Source organism: Vipera ursinii (genome assembly GCF_947247035.1).
Source record: "Vipera ursinii genome assembly, chromosome: 1".
Lineage (NCBI taxonomy): Eukaryota > Metazoa > Chordata > Lepidosauria > Squamata > Viperidae > Vipera > Vipera ursinii.
Window position 1 is genome coordinate 189,520,452 of NC_139512.1, and position 14,350 is coordinate 189,534,801.

A 14,350-nucleotide genomic window follows, 5' to 3' on the forward strand; every position below is an offset into this window, starting at 1 on the left:
TATAGCACAGACAAGTCTTTGAAGTCGAGCAAGTCCTCTCTTGTGGCTATTCACCCAATTTCATTGGGTGACTCCTCAGATGATCAAAGTTTGTGTGGGTCATCTTCAAACTGAATAATATCACAATCCTTTAAGGTTTGTCAGTATGGGTGAGCCAAGATTTAGTAATTCCATACTTGAATTCAGCCTATTGGCTTCTCAAGACAGAACATTTTCCCTTACTGTAAATTCAGGAATAGAGTGAGACATTCAGAACCTTGGCTACAGCCAAATAGACTTTTGTAGCCAGTGCTAAAGGCAGGTCTTTACAGCCTAAGAGTTTTCAGTGGGAACATATTGTGGTAAGCTTTAATTTGTTGAGGTATATGACTTACTAAATCACAAGCCCCGATCTATAGCTACAATGATTGGCTATATACTGCATACTCAGCCAAAACTCTACAAGCTGGCTAATGATTTGGATGAATCCAAATCTTGTTAGGGTCGATAATCTTTGCATTATGTATAAAAGGTTGCTGTCATGCACTTAGAAAGAGCTTGTTCTTATAACATTAAACAAGAATGTCCATACAGCCATCTTAACCCTTCAAGCACAAAAACACATGAAGAACTCTAGACTAAAATTCATGACATCACTGAAGATGAGGCCAACCAGAAATTTCCACAATAGAAAAAGAAATACAAATTGGATTTAAAATTGCTGGAACAATCATCTTTACCCTGAAATATTTTGATAATACTACTTAATGGCTTTTAAAATATGAAAGTAGTGATCTGCTACTCAAGATTTAAAAACCTTCAAGATGTCAAAAAACAATGCCAACCCAAGGCAAATAGGCAGAGAATTGAAGCAGTAATATATTTTACTAGGCTTGAGAATGGTGACTTTAGCTATAATGTAAAGAAAAGTCTATTACTTGAGAAGAACTAAAGTTCTAAACAAAGTATTATTGTAGAGATATCATGCAAACAGCAAAAGCACATATTGTTAAGGCTATTGTTGTAGAAAGAAGAGACTCATGCCAGCTCTTCAGGAAAGGAAAAGTTTAATACGCAGGTTCAGAAGGCTTGAACAAAGCAAAAGTCTGAACCCCGAAGGGCTCATAAACAGACATTTTTATAGACCTCTAATTCCTAGTTATACATTGTTATACATTGTTACTTATGTGGTTAATATTCTACACATTCTTATCCGAAGACAGTTTACAGAAGAAAATTACTTGTAGTACGTGTAGACAGGATATAATTATCCCAATCATCATCTGCTTTAAGGACAAGACTATGTTTGCTTAAACAAGGACTTTAGTACATTCCTCTTTAAGACAGTCACCGGGGAATACGTGTAGTTACGCTAACAGGATTATGGCTTCCTTGATCAGTATCTGTTCTAAGGACAAGAATACTTTTGTTTCACTATTATTTTAGTACATTTCCTCTTTACTATGGTTTTCCAAATTTTAACATATGACTATGAAACCTAGATCATCAGACAAACTGAATGAAGAAAAATTGGTGCCTTTACATTGAGATCTTGGAGAAAATTGTTGAGAAACACTGGAGCTGCAAGTAAAATATTGTTATTCCAAATGAAGTAAAACCATACTGTTGCCTAATTACGTTTTGGATTCATATTATGAAAGGAAGAGCTATTGGAGAAAACCCTGATGCCTGAAAAAAAAGACAATATAAGAAAAATGGAAGACATAGCGGACAAAGCTGGGAAGAACTCAACTGTGTTGGATTATATATCATATGTCAATCATCTGTTTGTGGAGCCTTGTTAATTTTTTTCAAGCATGTTAAGGCATAGATTTTCAACATTAACTAATGTTACAAAAAAGTTTCTTGTCAAAGCAAGAACATTCGATGTTAGCAGCGTTGACAACCTCCGGAAGTCAGGGAGAAACTATAATATTTTTGCTTGATGCTATGTATTTACAGATTTTTCAAAACATTTTTATTTTTTTGCAATAAACTACTGTATTTTCTGAACTGGCATTTCTTGTTAATTCAAATGAGCTTTAGAGTTCAGCTGTTTTTATTTTATTTCATGAAATCCTTAATTTCGTAATGTTTCACCTTGGTTTCCTGTACATTTATATGTAGCTAAGTGTAGGATGCTTAATGCTGTGGGACAGAATGTAATATATTTAACTTTATGTACAAATATGATTATTTAAATATTTTCCCTAGATAAAAGTGAAAGAAGGTACAAAGTCCTAGGTGTAGGGCATGGTTCTGCTTAGTAATATTCCTTTAAAATTCTGCTCTATAGTGCTGGATTATCTGGGCAGATCAAGTCTATATGAATTTTATGGCATTTTACTTCTTGTATGGTTATTCAGAAAATATGACAATAGCTTATTGAATGTACATTGGATGGAAAGAACTCTTGTCAGATTTTAACAGTGTTTTGTAAATTTCTTTGATCATAAATACTATAAATATGCACGTTACTACTTTAAAATCCATTTATGAAAGTTATAGCCAAATACCAGTTAGTGGTGGAATTTATCTTACTTAGAAGAATTGATATGGCATTTTCTGTAAATATGCTATTATTTTTTTAAAACTTATGGGGAAATGCTGAAAATAATGTGTAAATGAATTCACAAAAAAAAATCACTAGTCTTTAGGTAAAAGTAGATGGGGTCCCCCCCCAAAAAAGTAATACCTATATATAAATACTGTTTTACCTGGGTGCTGCTTTTTACTGTTTCCTTATTATATTTAAAATTTTCTAGACAAAAGAGTCAAGATAATCCAGTTTGCCTGCCTTGAGAACTGTACTGTGGGCACAATTATTAGGCAAGTTGTATTCTGAAAGATTATTTTTTTATTGAACAACTACAGTGCTCTCTGTTAATCCAAAATGTTAATAAACCTAAAATATTTAAGAAAGTAAAAGTGAGGTTTTGGTTTTCTTAGGAGAATATCTATGTGTGCAGAATTACTGGGCAACTATTATTATGCAGAATTAGGCAACTAAATGAAAAATGAAAATTTGCTTATCTCATTTGTTTATTTGTATTTGTTAAAATGGGAATAATAAACAACCAATTCAAAATGTACAAACAAACATTTCTGACATTTTTTTAAAAAAATCAGTGAACAATATAGCCACCCTTCTTTTCAATAACAGTCATAAGGCTTCTATTCATGGAATGCATCAGTTTTCTTGATCTGTTGATGATCAACTTGGTGGCGGCAAATCCCCTGCCAGGAGTGCCTCTTATTCCCAATGAATATCGAGATTTGGCTGAAGTGTTCAGCAAGACAGAATGTGACATCTGTTAGTCATATGATTGTAGCCTAACTGGTTGGGTTGGCAATATATGAGCCATGATTTGTAATGTATCCCTTTAATGTGTAATGATTGGCCAACGCTGTGTTCTTTCAACGGCCATAAGAGGGAGCTAGAGACATAGCTTCTTACTCTCTGTGTTAGTTGCTGATTATTGTTGATTGTGGTTTTGCTACTGTTTGCTAAACCTGAAGAACTGTGTTTTTGACTTTTGGACTGGTAAGACGACTTTGTATTGGATAACTCTTGAACTGTTGATATCTTCTCTGTACCTATGTATGACCTGGACTGTTTATTCTTGACTTGTGCTACTCCTAAAAGTATTTTCCTTTTTACATCTCAGTGTATCAGTGTGGTTGCTGTGCAAAACCTGACTACTCTTAATACCACTTCTTCTGTGCATTCTCCTTGTTGGCTCAGGAGATATTCTGCACAAACCCTGTCATTGGTTATGGGCCCAGAGACGTACTGAGTGCTAGCATACACAGTACCATATCATAATAGCTCAGTTTTGTGTTACCTCTTCAACTGGAAATGGCACAAGAACAAGCAACAGGTATTTCCTGGATAACCCGGTTAAATGGGACAAACTATGTTTCCTGGTCCACGAAATGCTGCTTGCTTCTGCGCAAGGAAGGACTATGGGCTGTAGTTCATGACCCACCAGACGTGACTGCTTGGGATCCAGAAGATGAGGACGATGCAAAGAAAATAGAGAAATTTAACCAAGAAAACAAAAGAGCTCTTTGCCTAATTGGACTAACACTGGATGACCAGCAGCATGTCCATATCCGTGGTGAGGAGTCTGCTGCTAGGTGTTGGGACAGTTTGCGAAGAATTTATGTTCGTGATAGTGTGGGTGCACATATACACCTTACGCGCAAACTGTTTAGGGCTCATCTTCAGAAGGATGGGGACATGGTAGCTCATCTGGCATTCATGAAGAAAATTTTGCAAGAGCTACATGAAAAGGAGCTGATTTTCTCAGAGCTGCATCAGGTGTATATTATTCTTTCATCTTTGGATGAGAGCTATGATTTGTATGCCTCGTCTTTAGAAGTCCTGACCAGAGAGGAACTAACATTAACAAACATAACTGGGAGATTGCTGGAAGAATCCAGAAGAAGGCAAGACAGAGACCAGCTGAGAGAGACACAACCACAAGTGGAACAACAATCTACTGCTGCTTATACTGTTAAGAAATGTTATTCTTGTGGGGCTAAAGGGCATATTGCTAGATTTTGTAAGAAGGGCAAGAAACAGAATGCAGATAGCAATAGGAAAATAAGAAAAGATGTTGGTTTAGCTGTTTCTGATTCTCCAACATCCTTAAACCATGATTTGTGGGTGGTTGACAGTGGGGCTTCTCAGTGTATAACCAAGACTAAAGAGAGATTTGCCCGTATGACTAAGAGTAAACAGTATGCGTCTTTAGCAAATGGCTGGAAAATGAAAGCCTCTGGTGAAGGTAGTGCCTACTGTCCACATATTAATGAACGTTTACCAATGTTATATGTGCCTAAACTAAAGTTTAATTTGTTATCTGTGAAGGCATTGGTACAGGCTGGGTTTGTAGTGACCTTCAGGGGAGATAAATGTATTATTGAAAAGAATGGTATCAGAGCTATCGCTAACCTGAAGAACGATTTATTTGTTCTCATTGACAACCCAGGAATTATGGCTTATGCTGGTTCTGTCTATGAGAACAAAAAATGATGATTGTATCTATCTGCTTCATAGACCTTTAGGGCATGTGAATTTCAATACGTTATGGAAGACTGTTGAACTGGCTAAAGGGATAAAACTGAAACCGTGTCAGAAGTACTTGAATTGTAATGCGTGTAGCCAGGAGAAAAGCAAGGTAACCCCTGCAAACAGGACTAATGGTTTTAAGACCACTGTACCTTTAGAGGTAGTGATTGCAGATATCATTGGCCCTATGAAACCTAGTATTGGTGGAGCATGCTATATTTTGAGTATCATGTACCATTATTCATGTTAGGTTTTTGTTATTTAATGAAAACAAAAGCAGACACTTTTCAGAATTTCGCAAACTGGCTGAAGTTTGTTGAAAGAAAAATGAAAAGGAAGGCTCAGTGTATTGTAACAGATCATGGTACTGAGTTTACCAATACACGTTTTGTAGCCATGTTACAGACAGACAGCATTGAATATAAGCGTTTTGCCCCTTACAGACCCCAACACAACGCATTTGTTGAGCGACGAGGGCAAACGCTGCAAGCTATGATAAGAACATTGTTGTCCGATTCCAGATTACCCAAGAAACTGTGGGGAGAGGCGGCAATGTGTGCCAACCACATCTTAAACGTTGTGGTTCATTCCACAACTGGTGAACTACCATACACACGTTGGCATGGTAGAAAACCTGATCTAGGTTACTTACACACATTTGGAGCCCCAGCATGGGTTCATATTCCAGCACAACTGAGGCGAAAGGGACAGCATAGAGCAAGACAATTGTTTTTTGTAGGCTACGACTCCAACCACAGGTCTTTTAGGTTTTGGGAACAAGGTACCACTACTGTGTATTGTAGTGCTAGTGCTAAGTTTCTAGAGCATGTAGGTTGGAACAAGCTAGAGCAGGAAAGCGTTGGTGTTGATCCTATTGTGTTTAGTGACACCCCTGTTACTGTAAAAGGATGTAGTGATAAACCTTCTGTAGCTCTGAAAGAGGAGGTATCGATAGGGGAGGTAGAAGAAGCAGAAGAGGAGAGTTCAACACCAAGTCCTGTATTGCCTAGACGTCCACCTGATAGATACCAGGCTAGTGTTGTATGTCAGGTGAATGAAGAACCGTCTAATTTTGAAGAGATTAAATTGTATCCCGAAAAAGAACAGAGAGCATGGAAGGGAGCAATGGATAAGGAGTTACAATCCTTGCAAGAGTTAGAAGTATATGAAAATGTTAGACTCCCACCAGGTAAGTGTGCAATTAGTTGTAAGTGGGTCTATAAACTGAAGAAGGGTGTAGATGGGACTGTTACCCATAAGGCATGTTTAGTTGCTCAAGGGTTTGCTTCTGTCAAACGAAGACTATGATAAAGTGTTTGCACCTAGTCTAAGGGCTACTACGTTGAGAGCAGCGTTAGTTTGGGCAGCTAGAAACCGGTATAAAATAAACCATGTAGATGTAGAAACAGCATATCTGCATGCTCCCTTACATCACACTATCTACCTAACAAAACCACCAGGGGTTAACAAAACTGAGAAGAATGATTGTTGGAAACTAAAAAAGAGTCTTTATGGCTTGAAACAATCAGGTTTTGAATGGAACAGGTGTATAGTAGACGAATTGGTTGAAATGGGCTTTGTTGCCAGTATTGCAGATCCATGTTTATTTCGGAAGGAGAAGGATGGTGTATTTTCTATTATTATTGCTATTCACTGATGACATAGCAATCGTTACTAAGACTGACCAAGAAGCAATAAACATTGTTTCACGTTTAAAAAAGAAGTTCAGGATTAGGAATCTAGGAGAAATTAATCACTATTTAGGTCTGGATGTTGTGAAGACTGATACAGGTTATAAGATTTCACAGGCTGGAAAGATAAGCCAACTGCTGAAGCAGTACAACATGGAGCTATGTAAGCCTGCAAAGACTCCAATGGCACAGGTCATTAAACACGCTATTACAGCAAGTCCTGCTTTTGACAAAACGGTGTATCAATCTTTGATTGGTAGCCTTTCATATCTCAGTAATTGGTCAAGGCCGGATATTTTTACAATGTGAACCAATTAGCCAGATATAATGCTGAACCTACTGTTAGGCACTGGCAGGCAGCTAAGCGAATATTGAGATATCTAAAACAAACCATATATTACTCCTTATATTTGGAGCCCAGTCGTGATTTAGTTCTAACTGCTTATGCAGATGCGAGTTTTGCTACTGATGCAACCACTCGAAAATCAACATCAGGTTTAGTGATTATGTTAGGTGGTTCGCTCACAGGGTGGAAATCCATCAGGCAGAAACATATCAGTGTGTCCACTATGGAAGCTGAGTTTTCCTGTTTATCTGTTTTGTGTACTGAATTGTTATTTTATAAACAAGTCTTAATTGACATGGGATTAACTGTAGAAAGTCCATTTCTCGTGTATGAAGATAACCAGTCTGCAATTAAGATGGCAACAAATGCAGCCATCAGAACACGGTCTAAGCATACTGATCTACGTTACTTGAATGTTAGACAGTGTATAAAAGAGAAACTAATATGGTTGGAATACTGTGCAACCGATAAGATATTGTCCTACCCAAAGGGGAAAATGTCAGTCATATGATTGTAGCCTAACTAGAGCATGTAGGTGCCTATCAAGTGCCCTTCGTCCAGTGCGCTCCCACAGGGAGGGTCTGCTCAGGGTCCCACCGGTAAGAGATTGCTGGCGGGTAACACCCAGGGATAGGGCCTTCTCAGTGGGGGCGCCTGCCCTCTGGAACCAGCTGCCAGTGGAGCTGAGGACTGCCCCCGACCTCCGTTCATTCCGCCGGGGCCTGAAGACCTGGCTCTTCGAGCTCTCTGGCCCAGGCTGAGGAGTAATTTATTTTAATTGGGGTTTTAATTGCACAGGGTTACGTTTAATCTTTTTTAAATTGGTTTTAACTTTTGTATTGTTGGTTTTTTAATTCCCTGTAAACCGCCCTGAGTCCTCAGGGAAAGGGCGGTATATAAATGTAATAAAATAAATAAATAAATAAATAACTGGTTGGGTTGGCAATATATAAGCCATGATTTGTAATGTATTGTATCTCTTTAAATGTGTAATGATTGGCCAATGCTGTGTTCTTTCAACGGCCATAAGAGGGAGCTAGAGACATAGCTTCTTTCTCTCTGTGTTAGTTGCTGATTATTGTTGATTGTGGTTTTGCTACTGTTTGCTAAACCTGAAGAACTGTGTTTTTGACTTTTGGACTGGTAAGATGAATTTGTATTGGATAACTCTTGAACTGTTGATATCTTCTCTGTACCCGTGTATGACCTGGACTGTTTATTCTTGACTTGTGCTACTCCTAAAAGTATTTTCCTTTTTACACATCTCAGTGTATTAGTGTGGTTGCTGTGCAAAACCTGACTACTCTCAGTACCACTTCTTCTGTGCATTCTCCTTGTTGGCTCAGGAGATATTCTGCACAAACCCTGTCAACATCCCTCCCCCTAGCACCACTGATTGTGCTATTGAGATTCTGCCAGAAGCTAAATTGCCAAAGTCAAAGATGTATGCAATGACCCCACTCAAAGTGGAAGAATTGAAGGAATACATTGATAAAAATTTGATGAGGGGTTTTATTGAACCCACAAAATCCAAAGTGGCTGCCCCTGTGCTTTTTAAAGAGAAAAAAGATGGATCACTTAGACTCTGCATTGATTTTAAAGGTCTGAACGCTGTTAGTGTGGAGAATATGTACCCTCTCCTTAATGAAGGACATATTAGCCCACCTGGCGAAAGGATGAATTTTTACCAAATTAGACCTAAGAGGCGTATTATCACGTGAGAAGAAGAAAAGGTGATGAATGGAAAACTGCCGCCAACAGTAGTTAAAGTCATGCCTTTTGGATTACAAGGAGCTCCTGCTGTGTTCATGCAGCTGATCAACCAGGTGCTTCATGATCATTTATATAAACGGGTTTTGGTGTATCCTGATGACATCTTAATCTATACAGAACATACAGTTTTAGTATGAGAAATACTAAAGAAACCGCTGAACGTTAAACTCTCTGCCAAACTCTCAAAGTGCGGGTTCCATCAGGCACGTTTGGATTATCTGGGTTACAGAATCTCCAGGGAAGACATTGAAATGGATCCAGCTGAAGTAAAAGCAGTGATTGAATGGCAGCCTCACAAACTCAGAAACAGCTCCAAGGTTTTTTGTGATTTGCAAAAAAATTCTACCGTCAATTTATACCTTCATTTGCTGAGATTGATTTGCCCTTTACAGAACTATTAAAAACTGGCAAGGATGGGGGTAAACCACGACCAGGTCAACCCTTATACTGGTCGTTAGAGTGCCAAACCGCTTTTGAAAATTTAAAAAGACTGCTGCAGAACCAATTCTCAAACAACCTCATCCTGAGCAGCAATTTGTTATTCAAGCTGATGTCAGTGATGTGGCTATGGGGGCAGTGCTGTTGCAAAAAAAAATGAAGGAAATTTACAACCCTGTCCTTACACTTCGAAAAAACTCACTGACACAGAGTGTAGGTGGGCCGTTTGGAAGAAGAAAGCCTTTGCAATCAAATGGGCTTTATTGACTTGGCGGTGCCTTTTGAAGTATGGACTGATCACAAAAACTTAGAGGCTCTGAAAACTCCCTGTAAATTGTCTCCCAAACAAGTACGCTAGGCGTAATATTTAATCATTTTAACTTTACCCTGAAATACATACCGGGTGGAAAGAATTTCTTAGCTGATGTCTTCTCTAGACTGCCTCAATATAAAAGCCAACATGAACAAGTCATAGATTCTATTATGCCTCCACCTCAAGTTATTTCTCAAATAATCCCTGGGAAACAATGATATGTGAAGTCCCCTAACCCAGACGACCCATTGACAAAAGAAATTGAAGCAAGAACTAAAAAATGACAAACAGCTCAAGGAAAATCAAACCATCCTAAATGGGCTAGCTTGGAAAGGGGGAAAATTATATTTGCCTGAATCGCTCAGACTCCAAGCACTCCAGCTCAGACATGATATTAAACAAGCTGGTCACTTTGGCTATTTAAAGACACTACACTTAGTTTGAAGGCAATTTTGGTGGCCAGGCTTAAAGAAAGATGTGGAGAGTTATGTAAAAAGCTGTGCAGTCTGTGCTACCATGAAGAGGATCCCAGGAAAGCCTCCTGGGCTATTACAGCCTGTTGCAGATCCTTCTCAACTATGGGAAGAGATTGTTATGGACTTTATTGCTGAATTACCGTAGAGTAAAGGAAATACGGTAATATGGACTGTGATTGACCCTTTTGTCAAAACAAGCTCACTTTATAGCATGCTTTGGCCACCCATATGCCCCCAAACTAGCCACATTATTTCTCAAACATATTTACCGATTGCACGGTGCACCAAAATGAATAATTTCTGACAGGGGAGTTCAATTTACAGCCAGATTTTGGAGGGATTTCCTCAAGCTGATTGGGTCTACACAAGGACTCTCATCGGCTTTTTATCCCTGCACGAATGGAACGGCTGAAGAAGCAAATGCAATGGTGGAGCAGTATCTTAGATGCTATGTAGATTACCAACAGACAAATTGGACTTTTGCTGAAGTGGCTAACAACAACACAGTACAGCAGCACCGGACTTACACTGTTCAAAGAGCCACTGGAAGGGATTTTATTCCGATGCCTGAATACCCTCAGAACCCCCCTACCTCTCAAACATTAGATCAATGGGTATCTGCTGGAGAGGTGTTTGGGACAATACAAAAAAAGCTTTAACAAAAGCCTCAGAGGTTTACAAAAAACAGGCTGATAAGAAAAAAGCACCTCATTCCGGGTGGGTGAAAAGGTTTATCTTTCTACAAAGTATCTAAAGACTTAAGTTACCTAGCAAAAAATTGGGGTCAAAATACCTGGGACCATTTTCCATAGTGCATATTTTGAACACAATCACTGTAGACTTAAAACTCCCTCGTCTTTTAGGAAAGATCCACCCAGTGTTTCACTGCAGTCTGTTAAAACCTTTCAGAGAGTCAACTCTTTCCAAGAAAGCACCTGGCCCGCTTGTGGTGGCTGGAGAGACTCATAAAGTAAAGCGTATTCTTGATGCTAGATTATACAAGGGTAAATTGCAATATTTAGTGCAGTGGAAGGGATACCTGTTATCAGAAACCACCTGGTTGTGCTGATGTGAAAGCTGATAGACTTATAGGCAAATTCTGTGATAAACATCCAAGTAAACCGAGAGGGGATTCTTAATTTTTATTCTTGTTTAATTTGCAGGATTTTTCCTTTCTTTTAAGGGGAGCCGAATGTCAACGCTGTGACAAACTGAACTGAAGCCATTTTCATTTTGTCTTTCTTGCTACATATTTAGTTTAGAAAAAGAAGAAAGGGGTGTGTGTGTAGTTTTCAGTTAGCCAAAACAATTCAAATATATGGGAACCAAGGTCATTGCTGATAATGTTTTGGTGGCCTGGAGAGTGCCCGCGTTTTCTAACAATTGGTGAATGTGATTTATGACAGCAAATTGGGGTGGGAATTGCAACTTGCAACTTTGTAACCAAGGGGAGGGGAATTTAGTCTTGGGTTCACCTTTGTATGTGCCGTTATATTGTAGCCAAATAAAAATGTTCTTTAAGGAAGAATTCCTTTCCTTGAAGTTCTTTTAATTGGTCTCATCTTTTGGAACCATGACACAATGTTTTGTGCAGCAGCAGCCATAGTCTCCCAGACACTGTTCAGAGAGCTGTACTGTTTTCCTTCACTGTAAATTTCCCATTTAAGAAGGACCCACAAATTCTGTATAGGGTTTAGTTGAGGTGAGGAAGGGGCCCATGTCATTATTCGTTCATCTTTGAGGCCTTTACTGGCTAGCCATGCAGTGGAGTTCTTCAATGCATGCTATGGAGCATTGTCCTGCATAAAATTCACGGTTTCTTGAAAGATGCAGCCTTTTTCCTGTACCACTGCTTGAAGAAAGTGTCTTCTAAAATCTAGTAGTGGTTTTGGGAGTTGATTTTGAGTCCATCTTCAACCTGAAAAGGTCCAACTAGCTCATATTTCTTTAATAATACCAGGTCATGCCAGTACTCCACCTATAACTTACTGTTGCGTGAGTCCATCCATCTGGTCCGTCAAGAGTCATTCTCGTCTCATCAGTCTATGAAACCTTTGAAAAATCTGTCTTCAGATATTTCTTCACCCAGTCTTGCCATTTCAACTTATCTTGTTCAGTGATGGTCAGGTTTCAGCCTTCCTCACCTTGGCCATGTCTCTGAGCACTGAACATCTTGTACTTCTGGGCACTCCAGAACGTTTGAGTCTTCTCAAATCTTTGGCAGTTAATGTGTATCTTTACTATTTTTTACTTTTCAGAGTCAGTTAAATCTCTTTTTTGGCCCATTTTGCCTGAGGAAAAGAAGCTGCCTAATAATTATGCACACTTTGATGTGTTGATCTCCTTAGGTCACACCTTGTCTCATTATACAAATACAATCATCACCTGATATGGTCATATCCACTAAGAATTTAAGTTTATACAGCTTGGAGGTAGAAGATATGCATAAAAATGATATGGTCAAAATACTCATTTGCCTAATAATTGTGCATACAGTGTAGTACTGCAGCATTTCTGAAGAGGTTCTCTGTGTGTCATGCTCTCACTATTTTGATAATTTTGATTATTCAACTAGTTATCACAAAAGTTGATATAGAGAATAAAGAAACGCTATTATTTAATATAAATGAATTTCTGTGTACAAAGTTGGAAAGAATAGTGTAAATTGGTTGCACTTTTTAAATACTTTAGTATACTCATTTCACTCTCTACACAATCTCATATTTGCTACTTACAGTAGGAATAAATTACTTGCAAAATTTCCAAAAGAATAAATAGTTTAATGTTAGGGACCTCCCTGGTAGGATGACTTAAGCTAGAAATAATAAAAGCTACTTTGATAATTTTTAAATTAAAATGTTGATAATTGAGGGCAGCATTCAATGAACTTCCAGGTTGTTTCATTCCATTTCATCTCAGATTTTGCTTGCTTCCCAACCCTTAGAGAATATTTTATCACCACTGAGCATGCTTAGTTCTTACCAACATTTTGAAAATTTTTATATCCTTTTCAGTAACGTTGGGCAATATTGTTATTCTGATGCATGAGAATTATTTTACTACATATTTTGGGGACATTTTCCTTTATATAGCCTTATTTTCATACCAGGGTTAAATAAATATTCCTTTGAATCATACCTACATAATACTTAAATAGGGGACCTCTAGGAAAATTCAGGACTTGGATGCTACTGTGGTATTCTGCAGCACTGTAATTTTTTCACTGGCATCCAGAATTAGTAGTGCAGGATTTAGAAGGCCTATCCTTCTGATATTATAAGCTTAGAGAAGTGAACCTTATTGGGATTCAGTATAGCACATTTTCACATGGTATTATTGATGTGTAAATCAGGCTTATTTGTGATACAAATAGGAAATTAAAATAAAGCGGAACAACATGAAAGTTATGAATTTGTACATACTTATAATATCTCATTGATTTCTTTATATATTTCATAATTTATGATTTACTAATGTAATTATTTAAATAACTTAAAATGCAGCTTTCTATTTGCTTATATACTTCATATATAAGTACTATGGTTGCTAAATTCCTTGCTGTTAAAAGCTGTATTGACAAATGTTTGAAACAAATGTATATGGAAGTTAGCTTCCATTTTGAATATTCTTAGGATGGTACTTCTAAGATAGACTATTATGTTATGAGTAAGAAGAATTTACATAAGAAATGTAATTATTGTTTGGTGTCTTTTAGAATTCACCATTATTTGAGCTGATAAAGCAGTCCAAAGAGCGAGAGGGGCAGGCTGATGAGCCCGAGCCTGCCAACTATTTTACTCAGCCTCTTCAACATAATCACAGTGCTGCAGATTTGTAAGTAATATGGTCCTCAAAGAAGATATTTTCCACTTTCATATAGAGCTACCCTCTTGCATGTCGGGATCCAGATTAAAAGATTGCTTATAGACAGTTGTGTAGCATCTGCTTGAACATAATGCAGCAAGAAATGGACACCTGCTACCTCTCTGGGTAACTCTTTTCATTATCAGGTTGCACTTTCTCTTAAGAATTTCCCTAATATTCTCTCTGAATTTGTTTTCCTGTAAGCTTCAGTACTTGCTGCTTTTATCAAAACCATGCAAGTAGCATTCTACTATTGTGTTGCAAGCTTTGTTTTTGTGGGGCAGGCAGGCAGGCAGGCAGGCAGGTATCATCGTAATGTACATAGAAAAGGAGTGAGCATGCTTTGTGACAATGCAAGGCTGCTTTTGTCAGTTGCTTCCCCCTATAGATACA

At 38.1% G+C, this 14,350-nt stretch overlaps 1 protein-coding gene across 3 annotated transcripts in view; it reads left to right on the plus strand.

Annotated features, from left to right (window-relative positions):
- The window catches only part of RB1 (RB transcriptional corepressor 1), a 74,856-nt gene that overhangs the window by 44,663 nt on the left and 15,843 nt on the right, over positions 1-14,350 (plus strand). For all 3 annotated transcript variants that reach the window (XM_083350072.1, XM_083350073.1, XM_083350074.1), the window contains one exon: positions 13,809-13,927. In XM_083350072.1, coding sequence (XP_083206198.1) covers positions 13,809-13,927 — 119 coding nt within the window. The remainder of the gene's footprint in view (positions 1-13,808; positions 13,928-14,350) is intronic.